The sequence below is a fragment of the Malurus melanocephalus genome, unplaced genomic scaffold (assembly GCF_030028575.1).
Source record: "Malurus melanocephalus ecotype Western Australia unplaced genomic scaffold, MMel_1.1 scaffold_699, whole genome shotgun sequence".
Classification (NCBI taxonomy): Eukaryota; Metazoa; Chordata; class Aves; order Passeriformes; family Maluridae; genus Malurus; species Malurus melanocephalus.
This window is the reverse complement of record NW_026623931.1, coordinates 227,817-253,354: the sequence shown is the minus strand read 5'-3', so window position 1 is coordinate 253,354 and position 25,538 is coordinate 227,817. Positions and strand designations below refer to the sequence as shown.

Below are 25,538 nucleotides of genomic sequence, written 5' to 3'. Positions count from 1 at the left end.
CTTTTTCATGATCTTACAAGGAAAAAGAGTCCCAKAAACACCTCTGTGTATTCAGTCTGCCCTTTGCCAGGCAGTGGAATGCAGTGGATCACTATCCATTTATTATTTCAAAAACAATATTAGAATTTTAATCATTCAGTCTTCTTCAGTATTTTGGATGTGTTGGACATCTCCACTCGCAGTGCCTGATTGTGATTTAGCCTTGCCAGTTCCCTTCAGGGGTGCTAAAGCCATCTGCTCCTGTGGGCTTTTGCAGAGCAGGGATCCAAGATCAAATTTTATTTAATGCAATATGTCTGCTGATGAGGATGACTTTCTCAGCTCTCCTTTTATTGCAGTTTGTTACTGGACATGGTGGTAAGTAGAACTCTGATTAAAATAATCCTTCATTTCCTTCCTTTGGCAGATCTGAGCTGGGACACTGCAGAATTCTTGAGTAATTCTCATGTCCTGCTGTTTCTGGTTTGGTTCGTTTTTTTGTTTGGAGCTTTTTTTAGTCTTTGTCTTTGCTTTAATTTTATTTTACAATTTTTTTACTAAGATGTTAAATATAAGTTGAAACTTATTTTACTCTTTCAAAGACATGGAGGGAGAGAAAACGTTTTTCAGAGTTGGTACTTTTTCTATGCCAACAGCAAATATTTTCCTCCTGCTGATTTTCTTCTGGAACTAAAATACTCATTGATGATAAGACAGGAACCTGGAGAGACTAATCAGTCATTAACTAATTCCGAAGTATTTCCCAAAGTATGTTTGAGGTTTGAAATCAACACTTTTCCAGCATTTTGTCAATAGTCTTTTTACTTCAGGAAGAGCAGCCTTCCAGTTTTTGCTAAATTAGTTCAATTTAGTGTAGTGAAAACATATTTTTCAGAGGGGGTCAGGAATTTCTTGGAGTGATTTAATTTTTTTTGGGTTGATTTTGGGACTTTTTCCCTTCTCTTTTCCTTCCAATTGAAAATGCAGTTTGGAAAGTCAAGTTTTGTCTAATTGTTTAATTTTTCTGTTGAGAGAATCCACCTTTCCTTGGCTGTTTTGTTATTTCTGCTGGGCAAGAACTGCCATGCTGCAAGGCTCTGGTGAAATGCCACTTCCCAAGAGAAACAAGTGAAGTCAGTAATATCCTTCCCAGTAGGCAACTGACAATCTAGGGAAAATAGAATTTCACTGATTTGAAAAAGATTTTTTTCAAAAAATCTTTCTGATGAGTGCTTTTTTATTTTTTTTTCTTGATTAGGAATAAATTACTCCCACCCTCTTAGGAAACACAAGGATTTGTCAGAGAAAGTTTTCTGTATGGCTTTTTTTTCCCTCTTAATTTTTTCTTCCACATCCTCATTCTTTCACTGTCTGTCAAATTAATTTCTGGGGGTGTTACAGCAGGGTAAGAAAGGTTAGCCAAAATCAATTTTATATTAATTAATCACATTTAAAATATGTGGAATGGAGATCTCATCAGAAAATTGGTTTCTTKTTGGGCATTCACATGGTAATCTACATATTTTTACCTGTCACTTGTGCAACTTAAGAAAAATAATAATGGAAGATTTTACGTTGAGTTTGAAAATTTGTATTAATTCTAACACATGCTGGAAATTGCTGTTATTTCTCCTGTTTTTTGGGTTTTTTTTTTTGCAGCCAGTGCAAGGTTTTGATTATGCCAAGCAGCACTTGGGTCAGCAGGGAGCAGAGGATGAGGTTTTGCCTGTGACYCAGGAGACAGTCATACTCCCAATTCCAGTCAGAGATGCTCCCCCCTCCCAGGAGAGAGAGAATATCCAGGATGGGAGCACCATCAAAACTGCCCAGTCCAATGAAACAAGGAAAAGGTATGGGTTTTATGGGATCTGGGATCTTTCCATGGGATTCTGGTTGCTGTTAGGATTGGCACTCTGTGTGTGTGGCAGGGGCTCCTCCATGGTGTGTCCTTGGCTGTGCTGGGTGTGTAAAATTRCTGCAAAGTGTGAGATAAAACCAAGTGAAGCCTTCACAGAGGAGGTGAAGTGGCCTTTATGTGTGWGCTTGTCACTGCTGGCTAAACAGCRACAACAATGTTTATGTTTTYCAGWGTTAAAAGTTGTAATTTATGATGTCCTTTTTCTTACCCACCAAGGAAAGCCAATATTCCAAACCTGTTCACATGTGTAGGCAAAATAATTTAGTGAAGGTGGTTTTTTTTCTTCTTTGGCCTGCTTTTCCCAGCTTTTGCATTAGGATTTGAGGAACTTGTCCACCCCAAAGAGCAGAGAAGCTTGTCCTGAAATTGGTCCCTGCCCAGGGTGAGGAGGGAGGGCACGGCAGAGCTGCTGTTCCTTGTATCCCAGTGAGGAGCAGGGACCAGTTTCAGGACAAGGATGTGCAGTGGCTGATTAAAACAAGCATTTTCTTAGGGGTTTCAGCCAACAATGGTGCCACTTAAACCGGGTTATTTGCCAAAAGGAGAATAGGAGACTTTTCCTTATCGTGCTGTGCTTGCACGAGTGCAAAGTGAGTGAGTGAATTTTGCATTGTGCCTGACAGCAGCTGACTGCAAAAGCAGGGAAAATAACAAAGGAATTGGTTCAGCCACGCATCCAAAAACAAAGCTCTATTTTATTTTGTATGGTTTAATGACACTGAATCGACAACAGGACTTTCTGTCCTCTGCTGTGGCACTTTTTGTCCTTGTGAGGTTTGTGCASGAGGAGCAGTTGCATTCCAAGTGATGCCTGATGATTTTTGCTTTTCCTTTTTACACTTTCTGTACCCTCTATGCATTCCCTTGCACCCCTTAGTCCACATGCTTGTAATTCCTGATATTCCAGCTTAGTTTAGGAGCTCTGCTGGGCAGAGAGACCAAACATCCTSAGGAAGGGCTCAGTGTGCCCTGTGCTGTCTAAAACCCGAGCTCAGCCTTGGGTAAAGCCTTCTGTCCAGAACATCTTGTGTAAACTGGGCTCTGGCCTCAACCACGGGGAAATTCATTAAAATAAAGAAACATTACTACATTTATAAAGTTTCTTATTGGAAAATACTAAATAGATATGCTAATTCCTGAACCCTATAAAACTTGTACCCGTGCTGTACACGGGTGTGCATTCTGCCATCAAGTTGTGCACCTGGGATCCCAAATCCCGAGGTAAAACCCTTTTTATCCCCTTAACTGTGTCATTATTAAAAACTGGCCTTTCAAGGCAACACAAGCAATTCTASGATGCCCATCAGCCCTGAACTAATTGAGAAAGTCGTGTTCACCTCCCATCACTCTGCTCCCACCTTCACTGCATCGCTGCGCGCTGTTTATGTTCAGTACAAAACCGGACTGGAAAACTCAGCGATGCAAACCRTGCGAGTGGAATAACCTTGAAATGAGGTTGGGGAGGAAGAACTCACGTCCTGCCTCGTTGCTATGGTTACTTGCAGCCGGTCCCCGAGTCAGAACGGCTCCATCCTCAGCAATGGGTCGGGGAAGCCCAGCTCCGAGCACAGCTCCCTGCAGAAGGTGATGGCACCGCAGAAAGCGCCCAAAGAYGAAGGCAGGAAAAGGAACGGTGAGAAGGGTTTGGAAATGGTCACTGTTGGCCACAGCTGCCTGTGGTTTCTCCCTCAGCCATTCCCACAATGGCACAGGGGGTGTTGACATCAATTTTCTGTACTCTCAGCAGTCCTTGGCCATTTTATGTGTGTTTAGCTGAGTTTTCAGGTGTTCTCCTTCCCCTTTGCTGCAATAACTGTGTCTCCAGATCCCATGAAACATTGTGGTGTTTGCTCTTTGTGTGGGCCTTTGCAAGTTTTCTTTCTTTTTTTTTTTGTTTTTTCCCCCTTTTCTCTTGAAATAATGAAGACATGATGCTCCTTAGTAGATGGACAAGGTTTACAGCTTATTTTTTTTGTGCAAGAACCCATAGATATTAATTTCCTTTGCTGCTAAGCTGGCCCAGATCTGATGAATTAATTAGATAAAAATTAATTTGAGAAAGTGTGAAACATCCAGTGCTTTATCTTTCCTCACATCCCTGGCACACCCATTTGTTATCAACACTTGCTGGCAGCTTTTCCTGATGCACTTGGATGCCACGCTGGGTGTTTCTCACAAGAAACACAGTGGTGACCTTGTGGTTCAAAATGGACCAGGAACATCTGATCAGAGTAGTACAGTCCCAAATGCCTATTGAAGTTGAAATTAAAAACCCCAAAAACTCAAAGCACCCACAATTTTCTCATCTTTTTGCAGAGCCTGCCCTTTGTTCCCCCATGCTGTGATCACCAACGCTGTTGTCACCTGTGACAGTTCTTTTTGCAAGGTTTTTCCATTTATCCAGTGTGATGAGTATTTTTAGAAGGTGGTGTCTGGTTTTCCTTCCAGTTTAAGAAGGAAACTGCTGCTTTTCCCCCATTTTTTTTTTGCCTGAGCCTGCTCCAGCTCCCCAGCTCGTGGTGACTCTCACGATCACGTTGGCAAAAGCAGCAGCAAATTTCCTTCTTGGAGAAGCAGAGTCTTCAAACTGGAATGAATTCCTTGATGGTCACATGTTGGGTTTGGGGACTCCGAGTCAGAATGGCTCATTAGTTGCCATAGYTACAGACCAATTTTAGATTCTATTTCTTGCTGACATTTAGTTACAGGGAGAAATGACAGCGCTGGATGTTACCTCAGTGAGTAAATTCTCCATGGCTCGTATCAAAATTGACTCCAAATGGAGTGTGTCAGGGCTGTGAGTGAACAATGTGAGACCAGCACAGACTGACAGRATTGGCTTCAGGACCTGATGCTTTGGAGGATCAGGAGAATTCTCCAGCTGAGCATTATTTCTACAAAAAACACAAAATATGTGCTCGAATCAGTGATATGTTTTTATACAATAACTGCGTGGTTTTTCTTGAAGAGAATTTATTAGTATATTAATAGAAAGTTTCCTTTCTAAGAGTTGATGGGTTTTATTTTAGGCACTTAGAAAAAATTCAAACCTTTTAAAAAGTGCCCAGTTATGTATCTTAGAGGACTGTACTTGGAATGAATCAGCCCACAGAAGAATTAGCAATTTCTGAGAGGGGTTTGTAAGAGAGAGTGGGAGAGAGGAACAGGATATTTCACCATTTTCAGTATTTTCAGCAGYTCCACCCATCATTTTACCAGGCCAAACATCATTCAGGGAGAAGCGAATGGTTGAGCCCACTCAGACCTAAAGAAACAAAGCAGTCTACAGTACAGGCTTTCCTTTCACCAGCTCCWTGCTAAATGAAGCCAAGGAAATTTAATTTCTACAAGTTGTTTTTCCAGCCTTTAAGTGCTTGGTCTTGCAACCTTCCCATTAACATCTTTGTAAGACTSTGGAGGAAAGACAAAGTGAAGGGAAAGAGAGATGAGAGAAGAAATCTTCTGTGCTGCTTATTGAAATATTTGGCTGACTAATGTATAATTTTTTTTTTTAACTTTAAATGATTAACTAGACAAAAACAGAATACTGAAGCTATGTAATTGTAGCTCTGAACGGTTAAAATACAATCTCACAGCCTTTTTTTCCATGGAAACACGTGGACACGAGTGGGTAGCACCATCTGCTGGCATTGCTGGCTGGAAGGAGCTGCCTGGAAAAGGGAGCACAGCATCCCTGGGGCTGCGAGCACCGAGCAAATCTTGTGTACCCAGAGCTGCAAAGGTCTGGAGATGCAGTTTAAGAGATGCTCCTGCTCCTCAATACCCGGTGCCACGCTGCTCTTGGTGCAATTGGCACCCGACCCCAATAAATGATTGCTCTGGGTACATCTTCGTGCGCTGCAGACACAGAAAAATTAGGAGCAATTCGACCTCAGTGGATCGTGTGGCATGAGAGATCCAGCACGAGATATTTCAGAGGTGGGAAATTGCTGTTAAGGAGTGATGAAGTTGATATTTTTGAGTTTTTCTGCTGCTGAGCTTCTGAGTCTCACTCTGTGTTCACACCGACAGCACAACGATGGAAAACATTTCTGTTTGAAAACAGAAAYTTAAAACATCGCTTTTAAACCATAATAAACAAGGGTGCTTATTGTGAGTGACAATAAGAAAATAAAGAATATTTATTGGGTGGTTTGCTGAAGTTTCCCCTCCTGGCCAGGCTGGGATGTGTGARCTGACCCAGAGCAGAAAAACACTCCAGGACTCCTCTGTTGCTTCTCTGAACTTCTTTTAGGTTTGCTGCTCAAAATTTGGAGGTTCTTGTGGCTCAGTCGTGCTATAAGTGGTTGCTGTAAATTCTCTCAGGAAGGGAGAGAATAATGAAATTYCCAGTGCTTGCTAYGGTTCAGTGCCARYGCAGATTGTAGCTCTCCTCATCACMTATCAGTGAAAAAGGAGCAATGGAAAAAAACCTACTTTTAGATGATAAACACCAGTTAATGACACTAAGCTAAGGTGGAAYAAAATTCCAATTTCTAGTCCCATTTGGGTCTCATTTCCATGCTGATAGCACTGCAGTAGTGCAGGAGATTTGCTCACTGGTGAGAGGGCTGACACTAAAGGTGCTCTGTGGTGTTATTGTTCCACATCAGAATCAGCTGTCATCTGGGATTTCTGATCTTCTTTACCTTCAATTTTTTCATTTCTTCAATGGATCCTAGAGGAATTCTGTTTTATTAAGAAAAAACTCTTGGTTTTTCTGATCCTGGTTGCTGTCACTGAGTTGGGCTCACAGATCAGAGTGTTTGAACAACCCCAGGATGGACAGGGGATTGCAGACCCACTAAAAACTCTCTGGTGTTTGGACACTTGTGTGGAGCTGCAGGGACAATATTTAGTGGCAGAGTGATTTAACCCATCTATTCTCAAAAGCTCAAGTGGTGCCAGCTCCCGTGACACTGAGCAAAGGCAGGAATTTAATGAACTTACTCAGAGGGTTCATATTTTACATTCCTTCTGTCAAATGTTTTCTTACTAAAATCATTGGCTGCCTAAGCTGCTGAGTTTATACAAGTCCATTGTAATTTGTGCAGTGATTAAATTTTAAACCAGAGTGTGTTTTCAGAGGAAATAAATTTAGAGCAGACCACTTTGTTCTTTAGCAGAGGATCTCTGCTCCTGTCAGTTCGGAGGTGGAGTAAACATTCTTCCCTCTAATAGCATAATTATTCAAAAAYGTTTGCAAGGATCTCTTTGTAGAATCTGTGCTCATGCTTTAGTGTCATTCTTTCATTTCCAAATGCGGGTAAGAGGTTTCAGATTCAACAGCTGACAAGGGCATGCAGGCCTGCAAAGAAAATTTGGAGGAGAAAGGGCCCYATTGCATGTGAAAGAGTTATATAGAAATCTAAAACTAAAGATGCTTTGCCATGCCATTTAATTTTAAAGATTTACAGAAGCCTTTCYCTGTCTCTTAAGAAATTTTAACAGTTTAACTTTACAGACACCTGAGGTACTGCTTGCAAAGCAAAAAATTAACAAAATATTAGATACCATCAGTTTCTCAAGCATTTTTTACACACAGCAGAAAATGCTTTTATTTTAATAAATGGTGGTTTTAGCATTAATACATTTTGAAATATAAACCTCCTTAATTTTGCAGATTTTGAATATGCTCTTGTGGTGTAAGACAGAGAAAAAACTGCACTTTTGTGTTAGATCAGGTGCAGCTGTGGGTTCTTTGGCATCTGGATATTTCTGTGTTTCCTTATGAAATCTAGGAAAACAAATGCTTTAACTTTCATTGTCATTTTCATACAATTTCCTGTTTAGTTCTTCTCCCTTTTCCCATCTTACGAGCCCAGACTGGAAATCACCCTTCTTTGGGGAAGCTTTGAGGTAATCCTTTGAGCACACAATGTTTCCTGGGATCTAATGGGATATTTTTCCTGGTGCAAAGCTCTCYCAGGTCTGCACCTCGAGAGCACTGAGCACATCATTGACTGTGTTCTTGCTGAATTTCCCCTTGAGCATGCAGCAGAGGTGTCTGTGTCTTTGTGCTGAGTGACTTTGATGTGCTYCAGTGGCCGTGAGCGACGAGGAGGAAGGAGGGATTCTGTTTGATAACGTGGCCAAGTCTGCCCTGGACCCCTTTGACACATCCTCGGGATCAGTGCAGCTCATTGCCATCAAACCCGTGCCCCTGCCCGCTGTCCAYGCTGCCTCAGAGAGGAGCCAGGAATCTGCCATCATCAATGGAGAGGTGAGGAATGGGTGCCTGGTCACGATCTGCTTAACCCAAGCTGGGGTCGTGAGGGTTCGTTATCAGAATCTCAGAGTGCAAAAGAAAACGAGGGGCAAATATAATATTTTAAATAATCAGGAACAATTTATTTGGATATTTTGTGATAGAAGAAGGTGAGAGAGAGAGAAAGAGAAAGAGAGAGAGAGAGGGTGGGGTTATAGCTACCAACGGCTCCGACGAATCCTCCGAGGTTCCATGGGTTCGCCAGCGTCCGTTGGGAGAGATCTCCATCAGGGTCTTCTCGGGGAGAATTTTTATAGTCTTTTTTAAAGCAGATGGCAGCAAGTCAGGGGATTGCAAAGCATGAGCCGGAGATCTGGCTCCACCTTGATGACATTTCACTGGAGTTGTTTCCCAACCATCAGGAATTATTAAAGGTTTTGTGTAGTCAGGGCCATGTCTCTGTGCCCCATTAAAGTTTYGATGGCTGAGTTGTGCCCGTGCTGCCCCAAAGCCAGCGTGGTGCTGGGTCACACCCACTGGCTACCACCACCAGAGTGTTTTTCCTCTAGTGGGTGTATCTGAGTCACTGTTGCAGCTTTTTTAGGCTAAAATTATTTAACCATCTGCCAAGCCATAAAAATGCAGCGGCTCTGTTCACTTGCAGCTCCTGGCTGCTCGCGGATGGCGCGGTGTGTGCTGAGAGATGACACACGCTCTGATAACATCCCTGGGAGGTGGCCAGCCCACCAAACACACACTCTGACAACATCCCTGCGAGCTGGCCGGCCCWCCAGCAGCCTCCAAACATCTCCTTGCCTTTCAGGTGAACAAGGCTTTGAAGCAGAAGTCTGACATAGAGCACTACCGCAACAAGCTGCGCCTGAAAGCCAAGAGGAAGGGCTACTATGATTTCCCACAGGTGGAYAACAGCAAGGGGCTGACGGACAGGAAAAGGATGTACGAGAAAAACCAGAAGGAGCTGGACCACATCTTGGATCCAGATGCAGATATTTCATCTCCGTTTGCTGAGCCTAAGAACAGGTGAGAGTTTGGATGTGGAGTTTGTCTGGGACGAGAGTTGGTGTCCTGGGACTTAGAGGGGACATTTCAATGAGCCAAATGTTTGTTGTATGGTTTGGTGCATGTCCTTTCTGCTTTCTGAAGAAAATYCATGGAAAGCCTGTCCTCTGTGTGGTTAAAAACACACAAATGGAAGGAAAAGAAATAAGGAAAGGGACTGTTGCAAGTTCTTGTGAACAGAAAAAGTGGCAGCGGTGTTACTGGTGATACTTTGAGCAGACTTTAAGCAGGAAGTTAGCATCTGAATTTGTTCTTGTTTGAAATTCAGCAGTGCTACTCTTTAGTCATCGTTTTAATCTAAATGTAGCTGTTGCAGCAGGCATGGATGACAGAATTATCCATGTGAATCCTGCAGGGATAGCTTCTGTCAGGATCTGCGTGTGCCTCTTCTTGGTGATCTTCCCGAGCCTTTAACAGAGAAATCCATACCTTGCTCATCTGTCACGTGAAGCTGGCAYATTGCATAACATCACTAATGTTTGATTACATCTCCCTGTCTCCTGAGGATGGCACCATCTGACATTTCAGGAGTCAGGAGGGAGTGAGGGTGCTGCTGTGAGTGAGTGGGTGAGTGGGTGGGTGCTCTCTGAAACACAAACTGGTACCTTGGAAARAGGGGATCACACCAGTCCTACCCCAGGAATGGCACAGAGCGCAGATTCCTCTTCCTTGGAACTTCTGGAGGAATGGAGGATGATAAGGCAGTGTGTTTGCTCTTGCACCTTGCCCAGGAGGGCTCTGGTTTTCACTGATATCAGGGACAAGCATCAGTTGATCCATGAGTGAAAAAGGGACACTGAAACACCTTTAATCTGGAAATGACCCTCATGCCTGGAGGTGCAATCCTGCATCCCCTCTCCTGGCAAGCTCAGACCAAAATTTCCCTGTGTGAGTAAATTGACTGCAATCAAAGCATCCCTGGTGACACAGGCATTGCCCACTGCAACTTCAGCAGCTCTCCTCGGGGCACAGAGATGGAAAAGGCTGTAATGGGAATTACAGAAGCAGTGTTGGCTGGGAATGTGGCAAAAGCTGTAATCAGATGAATTTCTGCAGGTCTAGAGCTCAGTGGAGGAGGGAAAAGCTGTTTGCCAGGGCTGCACTGGTCAGTGAAGAGAACAGATGCTGACTCAGCTGTTTTATGCTCTTGCTGGAGGCCCTGGGGCACCATTTACTTTTTCAATTTCCAATTTATCGTGCACTGAAAAGGTGGGGAATGGAGCCTTCCTTTCCTTACATGGGAGAGCTGCTCTGTCCAGGAGGTACAGGCAGAGCCCTGGGAACACTTGGTCTGGAAAGTTCCCTTAACACACTGGAGATTGAGGCACTCATTTGGATGTCATTTTGTGCCACGTGGCTCACAGGAAATGTTCCAAACATTTTTTTACTGAGGCTTTAACACAGCCCTGTGAGTTTTGTTSAATGCACTGGTGTTTGTTTGCTCACGTGCCAGCGGGTGGGAAGATCCAGGACGTTTTTCCTGCTTTTTTTTCCAATGTGTTGTGTAAATCTGCCACAGTTTGTTTGAGACAGTGATCCCTGGAATGAGATAAACTGCAGGGAAAATGCTGGGGAGAAATGATTCCAATGTGTACCTGAAACAGAAAAGGCTGGCTGCTGGATTTATTGTTTAATATATTATCTGCATCCCTCCATGGGTAGAGAGAACCATTTCTGATGCGTTTTCTGTGAAGGCACGGAACACTTTATGGACTTAACAGAATGTTTGCAAACAAACCAGTTCTGAATTCTGTGCTAAAATTTCTGTGCTAAGACCTGGAGCTGAACTCGATATGCTGCAACATGTGTGACAGTTGCTGTCCTTATTTTTCTAACAAAAATAAGATGGTTAAAATGGCACACTGCTGGAGGAAAATCTTGAAAAATACTCCAAGGTAATGTGGGGGTTGGTTATTGATAAAAGAATCAATACAGTTGTATTTCTGCAATTAAATAAAATTGCTTTAAAAGCAATCTAGGTAAGCATATAATTGAAAAAAAAATATTTCCAACTTTTTGTCTTTTGAATCATCGCTAAAGCAATTAAAAGATGAAAAATTGTAATTTTTAGAATGATATCACGGAAAAGTAAGTCAAACATCTCAAAGTTTCTRGGGAAAAGGCCTATTCCACCCTTCTCTGTTTTATATATATCCAACTTAAGCCACATTAACACAGCACTTCCAAAACATACCAGAAAACAGAGATGCAGTTGATCACTCAAGGTTATCTTTATATTTAATTTCAAATTAATTTGGAATTGCATTTGAAAGTGATTTACAAAGCATTGCTGCTGAATGATTTGATTTTTTTTTGCAAAACAAAGGGCTTTGTGCTCGAGGTTCCTTTCAGTCATAAAACTCTTGTTTTAAAACATTCCAGCTGTGTTCCCAGAAGATTTCCTAACCCATTTGAACGCCAGTTGCTCCTGTTCATACCTCCTTTCTCATTAGTAAAACTCTCTTAAATGAGGTAATTGGCAATCTCAAGGTAATTTTTAAGAGCCTACTGGTGACACACACTATTCTTGGATTTTCTTTAATAGTTTGTAATYGGGTCAGGAATCTGCATGTTTTACAGAGCTCTCTATTTGAATCTCTTAGAAAATATATCACAACTGCCTCAACTAAGTGTTTATGGACCTATTGTAAAACATATGAAATTCTAGAGACTTTTGATGAAGATTGTCAGATCTGATTAGCCTCTGTATAACCCTGTTTTCTGATAATATCGACAGTATAGTCAAAGAAATACTGCATAGGAAGAAAGAATTTATTAAATATTATTATTTTTGTAGGGGGAACTAATTCCAAAAGCTCAGCTCGTCTTCTGCTTTGGCAATGCATTTGGGACTTTCAAACATGAGCATGATGATTTGTGATCAAAGGTCACACAGAAGTTTGTGAAAGTTGCCTTAAAACTGAGTAATTTATTTAATCAGAAGCATGAAATTGGTATTTTTTTTGTCCTACCTTTTATCCTGTCTGATCATGTCCTACTTTCTGGATTCCTGCAAACCAGTTTCCGCTTCTCTAATCTGTCAAGGCAAAAAAGTGCTGTTAACAGGATCTGGAATAACTGAAGAATTATTTATCAGTGAATTAATTTGGACTGTCTTGTCTGTTCATTTCATTGATGGTTCTTGAGATGCTGAACCACGAAGTGACTCAGAAGTGTGAATTCAGACATAACAGTGCAACTTGTTTTACTTCCCCATGAGCACTGTKTAAAATAAGCAGCACAAAGATATGTTAGATGACCTGATCTAATTTGAATATTCTGAATGGAGTAATTGCACGAGGCACAAAAATAGCATGGCTAGGCAAAGGTAACTTTGTCAGGTCTGAGAGTATAATTACTGTGTTAATAAATGAAGCTGAAGTTAAAAGGGTTCTGATACCTTCTTGGAAAATATTTCATGTGATCAACTCCCACATATGATGTCCATGTCTACACAACTTTGCTTTCCTTAAACAGTAAAAAACAATAATCATCTCCTAATAAAGTTACTGATTTCTAGCACTTCATATATGTAGAAAGGCTATCCTGCAAGGAAGTGGCATTTTTAAGAACTTCATCATTTTAGAATAAAAGTAAGTGCTGGAAACTGTTACCTGTGATGAATTTTTGTTGATTTTACTGTTTTYTTGTTTGGTGTTTTCTAGGCAGCCGTTGAAGAACTCTGTGTACAGAAGCAGRCAGTCTCTGAACAGTCCCAGCCCAGGAGAAACAGAGATGGATCTTCTGGTGACCCGAGAGAGGCCCAGGAGAGGCATCCGGAACAGTGGATATGATGTGAGTTTATGGGATAAAAAAATCTGAGCAGCAAAATCTGCTCAGCGAAAGATTAACTTGCTCCTAAACCCAGGAAAGTGCTGAGAAATTGCCATGAGATATTTAATGTTGCAGGAGTTTATGTGCACTCAGCATCCTGAGAAAAGCTGAGGCTCTTTCAGCTATGTTATCACTCGACATCATTTTGCTGTGTGAAATGCAAATAAAATGTTTGTCCCAAAACCCATTATTTGCCAAAGTGTTAAATTTTGAATTTAGATCGTTCTCCTAAGTGTGTGGCCACTCGACAATGAGCTTTTCTCATTGCAATTAAAATCCTCTGTTTGCTCTGAAGAGCAGCCTGAAGCTGCTCTCTTGATTCAGAATTCCTGGGATTGTCACCTAAATCCTGATGTCAGTATTTTGTGGAAATCCYCTCGGGACAGGTATTGTCCTCTTGTTCCCAGCAGAACTGGGAGAGTTTTGTGTAGGTAAATGTCAAACCCAGCCAGAGGAGATGCTGCTTTCTGCGCCAAGGAGCTCCCATAGCCAGCACAAGGCAGAGGAGTTTGTGTTCTGCAGTCTGAGCAAATGCTGGGTGAGAGTTGACACTGTGTGAACCCAGAATGAGGATTAAAATTTGCCCCCACACTAGGGCAATTCCAGATTTTTCCATCCTTTGTCACATGAGAAAATTGTACCCCAGCCAGCCCTGAGGATCAGTCCCTAAAAAACATCTAAACCACTCTGGAAAAYGAGGAAGTTCACCTGTGGTTTCCCATCCTCTAAACATTGTAGATAAAAACCATTTTTTGGGGGGGGTTTCACTGTCAACCCTGTCTCTGCCAGGAATGTGTTTTTAACAAGGTGAAAGAAAGCACCAAGGTCTTCAGGAAAGTTTAAATCCTTTACAAAACTCTTCAGGGCACATTGTAGTTGTCAGATTTCTGAAATGATTTCCTGCATTTGGACATTTCCCATCAGACTGCAGGAGTCATGTGAGTGGGCTGATTGGTACACGGCTTCCTGAGGAATTAGCAGACTAATTCTATGCTAATAAAAGTTAGTTTTTCACAGGGATATTTTCCTGGAATCGATGTTGAAAACATTCTGGGAGCAGGCACGGCAGCCGATTTTCAAAATATATTTTAATGTATTGTGTATACTGTATATAAAACTTATTTTAAAGGAAATTCATTAAAAACCTTGAAAGCAGATTAATGATCTCACGCAGATTTTGAAGTGTCCTCAGAGCAATCATAAACTCTGAGATGTGTGCACATCACAGAAAAAAATTACTTTTGCCTTCCCTTTGACGCTGCAGTYGGGCTGTCCCTGGCACAGTGTTTTACTGATAAATTACATAAAATCCCTTTGCCCAATGCGCTGCAGATTCACTGCAGTGCACCCTGAATGCATTTCCCATCTGAAAGCACAGAAATGCCACCAGGAAAATGGGACAGGATATTGAAATKTAGGTGCCAAGGCTGAGCCTGCAGCGTGGGCTGGTCCCTCGCTCYGGTTTGCTCTGTCTCCCAGGATACCCAGGATGGTTGGATTTGTGTGTGGAATTCTTGGATCTCACCAAGATACAGCTAAAAACCTCCATAAATCTGACCTCTGAAAACAGGGCTGGCTCTCGTGCCCTTTCTGTTTCGTACAACAACACCTGGTACTGATTTTTGACATCCAATTTGTCATATCAAATGTTCCAGCCTTGTCAGACTCCTGCTAACCTCTTCCTCCCRGCACGTTATTCAGCAGAAAGTCCTGCCAAAGAATAGTGAAATTTGCATTTTATAGGCACTGCCAAATAATTAAATTTATGAAACAGTTTGTATTGCTTTCATGTCATGAGACTTTTTCCCAGCATAAAAAATGAGGGGTTTTTTTGGCTCTTACCAGAACACCCAGATTATGTGTCGAGGTTTATCTTCCCAACAGTAATARTGTTCTTATTTTTAAAGAGATTGAGATCTCCCAGATTCTCTAAGAAAACTCCTTGAGAATTGCTACACTCATGTGCACAACCATAAGTTTTCCCTTGGATAACAAATTTCTAAATGGTTTTCTAAAATACTTCATTCATACTTTTCTAAAATACTTCATTCTCTATAATTATTTTTGCTGATATTTCTCTGAATCACGGTTCTGTTTCTCAGAGCTAAAACCTGGTAAGGATATGAGAACACTGACACAATATTCTACATCTCTCTAGCTGTAATAAACTGTCCCTTGTTCGGGGTCCTTTATAGTGAGGGTACTATTTAGGGAACCATATAGGGAACCTTTATAGTGGGGGTCTATTTAGGGAACCTTTATAGTGAGGGTACTATTTAGGGAACCATATAGGGAACCTTTATAGTGAGGGTACTATTTAGGGAACCACACTCTTCCTGGCACAGTTGCACTCCCATTGATACCACAACTGAGTCAAGAATTCAGACATTAATTCTAATTGTCTTTAAGTGAGTCACTGACAATTTAATCTAGTGCAGAGTGTCCCTGCTACTTTACTCAGCAAACAATGTAGAACATAAAAGACTGTTATACTCTTTGCTATACTCTTTGTGTCCCACAATTTCTTTCCGATATTTATCGTGCGTCTACATCGTCCCAATTCTTGACTTTGTGTATGCTACTGTCACGAAAAGAAGACTTGGAGCACTCAATATGAGTCATAAGCGAACTTTTATTTACTGTGAACAATGTCTAAGTTTTATAACATCATAATTAGCTCATACATATTCTGTAATACATGTATTTCATAGGTCCACATCTTACATGTCAACTCCACCTCTAATGATTCCTTTGCCAAATTTCCCTTCTCTACTTCTACTTTTTCCCAAGGCTAACCAGCACAAATACCTCGTAGGGAGCTTCCAGCGGCTTAAAAGCATGATGTCCTTGCATTGCCTTCCCATCACCTCAGATGGATGGTTCACACAATTTCAGCAATTATTCTATCTGACCGTGACACCTGCATTCCTTCATCTCACCAAACTAAATGTCTACGTGACATTAGACGTAAAATGTCTACGTGATCCTTCTCAGCTTAGCTACCTTCCACATGCTACAGCACAAATACCGCCTTGTACAGCTTTTTAAACACACTTTTATTCCTCCCAACAGACCGAGCCTGAAATCATCGAAGAAACCAACGTGGACCGTGTGAACGAGCCGCGGAATTACGGCCGATCCCGGCAGGCCAAGGGCCACTCGGAGACGTCGACGCTGAGCTCGCAGCCCTCCATCGACGAGGTCCGCCAGCAGATGCACATGCTCCTGGAGGAAGCCTTCAGCCTGGCTTCTGCTGGCCACGGGGGCCAGGCCAGGCAGGACGCCTACGGTTCAGCCCCACACCTGCCCTACTCGGAGGTGGTGACCAGTGCCCCCGGCACCATGAGCCGGCCGCGGGCGGGCGTGCAGTGGGTGCCAACCTACCGGCCAGAGATGTACCAGTACAGCCTGCCCAGGCCTGTGAGTGCCTGTGAGGTCTCTTTGCTTCTATCATTTCAGAAAAGTGTTGTTGCCCTGAGCCGTATTTTTTTTAAAGTAGTCCCGTTTACGTGCGTCAAACCAGATGCTTGCAGTAAATAAGCRTAGGGTGGTGTGTACATATAGTGTTGTACATATAGTGTTGTGTGTACATATAGTGTACATATAGTGTTGCCTTGAAAGGCCAGTTTTTAATAATGACACGGACATGGCTAAGGGGATAAAAAGGGTTTTACCTCGGTATTTGGGATCCCAGGTGCACAACTTGATGGCAGAATGCACACCCGTGTACAGCACGGGTACAAGTTTTATAGGTTTCAGGAATTAGCATATCTATCTAGGATTCCCCAATAAGATACAAGTTTTATAGGTTTCAGGAATTAGCAAATCTATCTAGGATTTTCCAATAAGATACAAGTTTTATAGGTTTCAGGAATTAGCATATCTATCTAGGATTCCCCAATAAGAAACTTCACAAATGCAGTGATGTCCCCCTATTCTAATGAATCCCCCCCAGATGAGGCCAGAGCCCAGTTTACACAAGATGTTCTGGACAGAAGGCTTCACCCAAGGCTGAGCTCAGGTTTAAGCTTCACCCAAGGCTGAGCTCAGGTTTAAGATAGCACAGGGCACACTGACTCCTTCCTCAGGATGTTTGGTCTCTCTGCCCAGCAGAACTCCTGAACTAAGCTGGAATATCAGGCTCCAGGAATTACAAACATGTGGGTTAAGGGGTGCAGGGGAATGCATAGAGGGTACAGAAAGTGAAAAAGGAAAAGCAAAAATCATCAGGCATCAATAGGATGGGAGGATGGGTGAGCCACGCACATACACCATAAAAGACTCAGTGCCTGCTTTGGCAGTAGGATTTTCTTGTCTAAATTCTGCTAAGAATTGAAAGAACAGGCTGCAGGTCATTCAACAGATCCAAAACCTCTCCTTCTCTTCAGTGAATGCATTTTGGGAAGCAATGTGGTTTTATGGGATAACCATGCTGGCTGTGGAGCATGGAACACAAACCCTTCTGCATCCAGCACCAAGATCAGAAAACACCTTTTGCACTGAGCTCCCATGGCTTCTCATCTAAAGCAGTGCAAAGCATTTAGAAGGAAAATTTTGTCCTACATGTCATTTCTTGGGTGCCATGAATTTCATGCACATAATTACTCCTCCTTTGCCAMATTTATGGTGGCAAAATTCAGAATWWCTGTGGGCAAGTTGCTTGATTTTGTGACTGTGTGGGYTGTGTCTGGTGTTCCTCCGGATCAGTCATCCTTTTCAGAACTGTTTGAGGCCTTTGTTGCTGTGGTGGAAAGTTACAGAATTTGGGGGTTTTGTGAGGAATTTTCTTTTCATCTCCTCAAGGTTGAAATATGGATTTCTCACAGGCGTTCACTGCAGCACCCGTTGCTCTGAGGATGCTTTCTGAATGTTTAAAATACTTTTTTTTTTTTTCCTAGAAAAAGTGAAAGTACTCAGGTCTTTTTCCCATGATCCAAAGCAGTTGTTGAGTTTCACATAAGCACAACAGATCTGCTTTGCCAGCAGGTTACAAATGCTGCAGAGACAGTGTTTAATACATTTTATTTTAATTAGACTTCATCTTGCCTCAGAGCTCATTTGTTCAGGTTTTCTTCCACMTTCTAAAAYCACCARAGCACTGTAAATTCTCAAATAAACRCAATTACTAYTGATGCCACCAAAAKTTAGCTTYCTGTTGGCTGAGCAGGTATTTAATTTCTGATTTTCTTCGGTTTTTCAATTTGCCTGAGATCTACCGGTGTTTCAGAAAAATATTTCTTTTTCTCTGTTACAGGCTTATAGATTYTCTCAGCTTCCTGAGATGGTGATGGGTTCTCCTCCTCCTCCTGTCCCTCCCAGAACGGGTCCTGTGGCTGTTGCCTCTCTCAGGAGGTATTTATCTATTATTTTATTGTAGGTACAGTCTCTAAATCCCACTGCTGCAATAAGAACTGGGGCAAACCCTGAAGGGCCATTTACAAGGCACTCAAAAAGATATATTCATGAAATTAAAAACACACTTTTATTTCATTTCAACACAAAAAGAAATAGCAATGAAGTTTTCTATTCTATTACCTACTTGGCGTCAATAAAACCAGAGAACACAGGCTCTTTTTTCTTTCAAAACATTCTTTGAATTCTGGTAAAGCTCTGGTGAATTCTGGTGTCAATAAAAACAGAGAATCCAGACTCTTGTTTCTTTCAAAACATTCTTTGAATTCTGGTAAAACTCTGGTAAAGCTCTGGTGAATTCTGGTAAAGCTCTGGTTTAAGCCTTGTCTATCACAGACATTTGTTTGAAGCAACACGGAAAGGATCTATACATGTTTTGGTGAAATTTTTTTTGGTGAAATTTTTCTGGGGGAAATTTTTGGTGAGCAACCAGGTTAAAGGGATTATTTACAAACTTCTCCAGACTTGTCATGCCAGTGCAAAGATAGGCATGTATACAGCAATAAATTGTATCTGTAGGCCAGAATGACAAAACTTTCTGGTTTTTTTCTTTCTTAACTCACAGGTCTACATCAGATATTGGTAGCAAAGTGAGGATACCTGAGTCCAGTGGAGCAGATCAGRCCCAGCACCACGATCAGACTCCTTTTGCCCCGGGTTCCAGAGCTCCCATGTCTGTTGGTCCCCTCGATCAATCAGCTTTTCACTCAGGTGAAAAAATAATGCAGGCCCACCTTGAATCTTTGGGAGTTGTACACATTATTTTGTTTATAAATGAGTGTATGGGAGGTAGAAAATATGAGTGATTATTTGGAAAAAGATACAGACCCTATTTTTCTCCTCTTCTCCATATTTTCTTCTTCTTCTGCATCCTGGGACAGCATGGGAAGTCATTGAGAAATTGTGAATAACTGGGTTTGTGGAGATAACTGTATGGGCTGATCTTTACCTGCAGGCTGGACGTGTTTATGAGGAAACTGCAAATTTTGCCTTCTCCAATATTTCCCAGCATCATGAAGATACTCTTGTCAGATGGTGGGACCAAAAAACACTCCAAAACCCCCMAAAAACCCTCCAACAAACTCCCATTAATCCATAAGCACTGCTTTATAACTGGAAATCTCAGCTATTAATGACATCTACTCTTTTTTTATCCAACAGGAAATACCGTACCAGCAGTGTTTGCCATTCCAGCCAACCGACCTGGCTTCACGGGTTATTTCATCCCCACTCCCCCCACGGGATACAGGAACCAAGCCTGGGTGCCCTATGCTGGAGAGAACGAGCTACCAGGCCAGTGGGCAGACTCTGTAAGCACCTTTGCTTTCCTACCCAGCTGTGTTTTCTCTGGTTTGCATCTGGCATCAATAGGATGGGAGGATGGGTGCTCTCTGTCACAAACCCAGGACAGGTTTGCGGTACCGGGCGTTGGTGGCTCTGTGTAACTCGGTGTCACTGCCATCCTCACAGGTCCCTCTCCCTGGATACATCGAGGCTTACCCACGGCCCCGATACCAACACAACTCTCCATCCCGCCTGTCCAGGCAGTACAGCCAGCAGGGATTGCATCCCAGCCTGGAACAGGCACCCCTGGCATCGGCCACCACGTCCCAGCAGAGCCTGACCGAGAACGAGCCCGCGGACACACCGCTCACCAACATCTCCACCGCCGCCCTCGTCAAGGCCATCAGGGAAGAGGTGGCCAAGCTGGCCAAGAAGCAAACAGATATGTTTGAGTTCCAGGTCTAAAATCTTCCATGCATGGTGTTTGTGTGTCGTGACCCGGGGTAACCCAAGGAAGCAACTCTTTTAATTACAGGCTACAAATCCTGTGTGAATTGTGCCAAAGTGATGGCGTTTTAATCTGTCTGAAAAGTCAACGCTAAGAAATGACTTCAAGCAGAGCAACAGGACTCTGAAGACTCGTGATTCTGCTTTCCAGCTAAGGAAAAAGCTGCCAGGAAACTGATTCATACAAATGAGATTGACCATATGCAATTTTTAGTCACTTAGCTCTCGTGTTATGACCCATAATCAGTAGAGATGTTACTGAACGTGTCTGCACCACACAAAGATTCATTTGCAGGCCCAGAGGCTGAGCTGCTGAAAATAATTCCTGCATGCCAAAACTTTGAATAAAAGAAGAAAAAACCCTCTGGAGGCCATGCTTGGCTTGGGGGTGGCCGTGTTAATTGTTTGCTGGGGGACATTGTACAAGGGGTGCTGATTTCAGCAGCGCAGAGCCATTCAGCCCTTTCATTCCAGAGACTTGTGTTCCAACCAAAAGAATTCTACATGATTAAATAATACAAATAAATGTCCTGTAAATAGCTCTGAGTCTCTTCATCCTATTAACAGTGTGAAGAAGCGAAAGAAGAGAGGACTGTGAAGAAGGTGAATGACATTTTGGTAATTGGTGGCTGCCTTGTCCCTCGGTGCCACCGATGAGTTACAGGGGAGATTTTTTTTTTTCAGCGTGACAGAATACAATGCATGAAGAACCAACAAAGGATATTGGTGCTAAAAGCTTCCAAGAGAAATGAAAAAAAAAGGTTATTCGTGCTCGCTCTATAATCAGGCTTTTCTCTCTGAATGCATGTGAAGCTGGTAAACCTGAGACCTTTAAATCTTTCCAACCTAGAAAAATGAATACACCTGCTTGGACAAGCAAAYCTCTGTTCAACACAGTGCTTTTTTCTCTTTCTTTAACAATAGTATCTACTAAAGTGATGCCAGAAAGTGCTTTCTGAAGCTGTGGTTGGTTTTGGTTSCACTGGCACGGCGAATGCACACCCAGGAAGTTCTGAATGTAGAGGACCTCGTTACTAAAATAACATGTAAATAAATTAACAGTCACACGGATTAACAAAAAAATCACAGTTCTGTGAAAAAGAGAGCGTTGCCAGAAACAATGTTGACTTTATATTGTGCAAGATAAAGGTTCACTGATTGTTACACTGCGTTGTGGTAAGAATCCAATCCCTAAGGAAAATTGGATGGGAYGGTGGTTAAAATTCTGCAGTTGTACAAACTACAACATGAGATCATGAACAATTGTTCTCAGTTCCTTCAGCRCTCAGCTTCGGGAACTGAATTTGTTGCAAAATTTGTTGTGTTGGGCATGTTTGATGTCAGCTGGAGTTAAAGGTAATGTCCTTCATTTCAGTAGGTTATTTAGTTATCCTCAATTACTCTTTTGTCCRATCATTTCATTTCCCTGAGTTTCTTTGGTCTTAACTGATGTGAGAAAGGGAACTTGGTTTAGCTTTTTGGCCATCAGTAAATTGAGAGAAGGAGAGAGAAGATTAGAACAGGGGATAGAAGAAGAAATTSATGAAGCACAAACTTTTAAAGCAGAGCTATTTTTTCCCCTTATAATTMTGTTACAAACCCTGAGATTCTGATGCATAATTATCCTAGAATATACAAACATCTTCTGCACCAGTACCTGAAGTATTGCAGAAGCCTTTGGAATGCTAGTTAATATTTCAATAAATGTGAAATTTCCTTTTTATTATTTAAAATCAGATATAAATAAAATGTATTTTTGTAATTTCTATGTACATATGTGCTGTATATTTATATAAGTGACTAGTCTGCTATAGACACAAAATTTCCATAAACTAAATGGAAAAAGAAGAAAAAAAAAAAAAGATAAGAAAGAAAAATCCCCTGGCAATTTTAATGATCAATATAAACGTGCTGTGTCCGGAGTACACAAATATACATTTGGGTGACTTGGATACTAAACAACCAAAGAAGGACACAGCAGTTCTCAACAGCATCTTTCGGACACTTAGCTCTGTTTGAGTCTGTTCCCATTCTCAAATTTGTGCAATTTAATAGTTCTGTTGAAAAATATGTGAGGCTATAGTCTCATGTAGCTTACATGATGAATCTTGTATTTTGCCATACTGGAAAGTAAAAATATTGGAAAATAGAGATGGACAGGGTTTGGATGTCTGTAGAAAACCAGAAAAACCCCAAACAAAAGCATTTAAACAGCCTTCTAGAAAGAAAAAAAACCATTTCAGTAAAGTTAAACAAAGTACTCTTCAAACTTCTGAGGAAGACCTGTTAGAGTCTCAACATTAATTTTGTCTGGTATTATTATGAACAGTGTGAAGTCTATTAAATATTTCCTGAACCATCACTCTGAAACCATTGTGGTGCACTTTATTCAGAAAACCATCTCACATTCCTCATTCATAATGCCTTTTTATCCTGTTTGTAATATGTTTCTGTATTTTTTTTAAGTATAAAGTAAGATTATATCAAGACAGTAAGGACATTCCTGGGAAAGAAAAATCATGCTGTAATATTTATACTGTCTGAGCACAAAGCAATGATAAAGTGAAAATATAGTGTACAAATAATTTGTAATATAATAAACATTTTGTATGGCTCCAATTGCAATCTGTTTTTTCAATACTGATTTTAAAGCAGAAAGTATTTATGTTTAATGTTATAACCACATCCAGATATATCCATGCCATTGTTTCCTTGAGGAAAAAAAGTGGTAATTTAGCTTTTTCTACTRAAAAGAAAAATCTCCATCATTCACAGGAGACTGTGATGGAGAAAGGCCATATTTTGTATTGCTATTACTGTGTTTCCTAGCTACAGGTATGGGCTGCTGGGAATCCTGACAAGAGCAGTGTTAATTCCTTATGTTTTTTGATAAGAATATTATATACTTCCTGTCTGCATATAGAAATTGGAGAAAAACTAAGTTAAAATACACAGTGGTGTTATCAGTTACTAGTACCACACAATTAATACACAAAAAAAGTCAACAATATGCTATATTTTTAATTTGAGAGTAGAACAGCATATAGTAAGTAGAAAGCTAATATTGAAGACCCATTAAAATACTCCATGGTGGKACAGTGACAGAGTATCCAGCTGAAACAATTCTCTGTGTGTTGGTGGCCATTACTTCAGGTTCTGCATTGCTTTCATGCTTTGAATCTTCTTTTCTTCCAGYTCCTTCAGRATTTTATCTAAACAGGAATGAAATATAGTTTGTCATTGATGATGTCATTAATAAGTTACAATACTTTTACAGTAAATCAAATCATTAATCAAACTCGTTATTAAGCAAACTAATGATCCTTACAATGCCTTGGCTAGCAAAGACCTGAAAACTAGAGTTTCTTAAAATAATAGATATTAAAAATGGAAAGAGGTGAGTATTGCTGTAACGAAGGAAAAAATATGTGCAAACTACCAATCAGAATTTATTTGAGATCTTCCTGTGAATGCATATACCCGATGGACATTTTTCCTGTGTTCTTGTAACTTTTGTACTCCTGAAAGTTTCCTGACTGGCAGCCTGTAGCCTTGCAGAAAATCATGGGCATCATATCCTTTTCATATCCTTACTGTTGTTGGCCTCACCACTGGAACTCTAAGTACCATAATTTATAATTTAACTGGGATTTTTTATCGGTTGATTGGTTGTTTCTTTTGGTGTGGGTTGTTTGGGTTTTTTGGGGGGCGTGTGTTTTGGTTTTGGGATTTTTTTTATGCCTACAACTACCTGTGGCCATCAGTGGCCTTTATTTTACATTAGTGCTGATGTGCAGCCTAATGTCAGTCYCTGCTGATGTGCAGGGACTCATTCCTGGACATTTTGTACGTTTTTCAAACTCCTTCTCACTTCATCGSTGCCTGCGATATTTTTGCTGACGCTTAATGACTTTGGGGGTTTCTCTCCTTYGCTCAGCAGTGACCACACCCGCAGCTCCGGTGACTCCGGTGCTGTCATCCCACGAGCAGTGACCGCGGCAGGCGACACGGGACAATGGCTTTTCTCCCGCACGCACCTGCGCTGCCCCTGCCGCATCCCCGGGGTTATCTGTAGGGCTCTGCGGGGTGTAGACACCCAAAACCCGCCCCAGCACACCCCGCTCTAGGGCTCCCTGTCCTCGGCCGGGCTGTGCGGGGCGGTGGCGGTCCCGTGTGTCCGCACCGCCTCCGCTCCGCGCAGCGCTCGGCCGGGCAGCRCCGATGGGACGGGCACGCACACTGCCTGGCGTCGAAACCATCGCCGATGAGCGCCGCCAGCTCCAGCTCCTTCAGGCGGATGCCCAGCTCGCACATCTCCTCCTGAAGCTGCAGCTGCGGCCGCCGCACCCCGTCCCCGGCCCGCGGAGCGCCCGGCGGGCAGCAGAGGCGCGGCGGCTCCGGCAGCACGGCAGCGGGCAGCGCGGCGTAGCGGGCCGGCAGCGGCTGCCAGGGCCAGCACAGAGCCGCCAGCGGGGCCCAGGCGTCCCCGGCCGGCCGCGGCACGGGCTCGGTGCCGTGGAAGTGCGGGAAGTAGAGCGGCGGCCACGACGGGCGTTGCACGGTCATGGCGCAGGGTCAGCGCGGGCGCTGCCGGCCGTTGTCCCGCCGAGCCCCGGCACGGAGCGGCACCGGCACAGCCCGGCGGTTGTGCCCGAGCATCACCGGCAGTTGTCCCCGAGCATCWCCGGCAGTTGTCCCCGAGCGTTGCCGGGAGATTTCCGGGAGGGGTCCCCGAGCATCACCGGCGGTTGTCCCCGAGCATCACTGGCGGTTATCCCCGAGGACTCCCGGGATGGTCCCCGCCGTTGTCGCCGAGGGGTCCCAGGGCATCACCGGCGGTTTCCCCCGAGGAATCCCGGGATGATCCCCGCGGTTGTCCCCGAGAAGTCCCAGGATGGTCCCGGCGGTTGTCCCCGAGGGGTCCCGGGATGGTCCCAGCGGTTTCCCCGAGGAATACCGGGATGTCCCGCGGTTATCTCAGAGGAGTCCCGGGATGTCCTCGCGGTTGTCCCCGAGGAATCCCGGGATGTCCCCGCGGTTGTCCCCGAGGAGTCCCGGGATGTCCCCGCGGTTATCTCAGAGGAGTCCCGGGATGTCCTCGCGGTTGTCCCCGAGGAATCCCAGGATGGTCCCGGCGGTTGTCCCCGAGCATCACCGGCGGTTGCCCCCGAGGGGTCGCGGGACAGTCCCGGTGGTTGTCCCCGAGGAATCCCGGGATGTCCCCGCCGTTGTCTCCGAGGAGTTCCCGCGGTTATCCCAGAGGAGTCCCGGGATGTCCCCGCGATTGCCCCGGAGGAGTCCCGGGATGATCCCCGC

General features: G+C 43.0%; 2 protein-coding genes across 2 annotated transcripts in view; one reads left to right on the top strand and one right to left on the bottom strand.

The window, feature by feature from the left end:
• Positions 1-20,199, top strand: part of KIAA1549L (KIAA1549 like) — a gene marked incomplete at its 5' end in the record, with an annotated part of 38,661 nt that extends 18,462 nt beyond the window's left edge. Inside the window, 10 exons of the mRNA XM_057384322.1 lie at positions 1,639-1,829; positions 3,403-3,530; positions 7,942-8,120; positions 8,929-9,146; positions 12,851-12,980; positions 16,092-16,439; positions 18,274-18,371; positions 18,997-19,142; positions 19,593-19,741; positions 19,902-20,199. Of these exons, the coding sequence (XP_057240305.1) occupies positions 1,639-1,829; positions 3,403-3,530; positions 7,942-8,120; positions 8,929-9,146; positions 12,851-12,980; positions 16,092-16,439; positions 18,274-18,371; positions 18,997-19,142; positions 19,593-19,741; positions 19,902-20,180 (1,866 nt within the window). The remainder of the gene's footprint in view (positions 1-1,638; positions 1,830-3,402; positions 3,531-7,941; positions 8,121-8,928; positions 9,147-12,850; positions 12,981-16,091; positions 16,440-18,273; positions 18,372-18,996; positions 19,143-19,592; positions 19,742-19,901) is intronic.
• A 3,167-nt stretch (positions 20,200-23,366) lies between these two features.
• On the bottom strand, positions 23,367-24,788 carry CUNH11orf91 (chromosome unknown C11orf91 homolog). The gene is made up of 2 exons (XM_057384320.1): positions 24,461-24,788; positions 23,367-23,434 (listed from the first exon to the last, which is right to left on the bottom strand). Exons 1-2 carry the CDS (start codon positions 24,786-24,788, stop codon positions 23,367-23,369), a joined length of 396 nt encoding a protein of 131 aa, XP_057240303.1.
• Between the last annotated feature and the right edge of the window lie 750 nt (positions 24,789-25,538).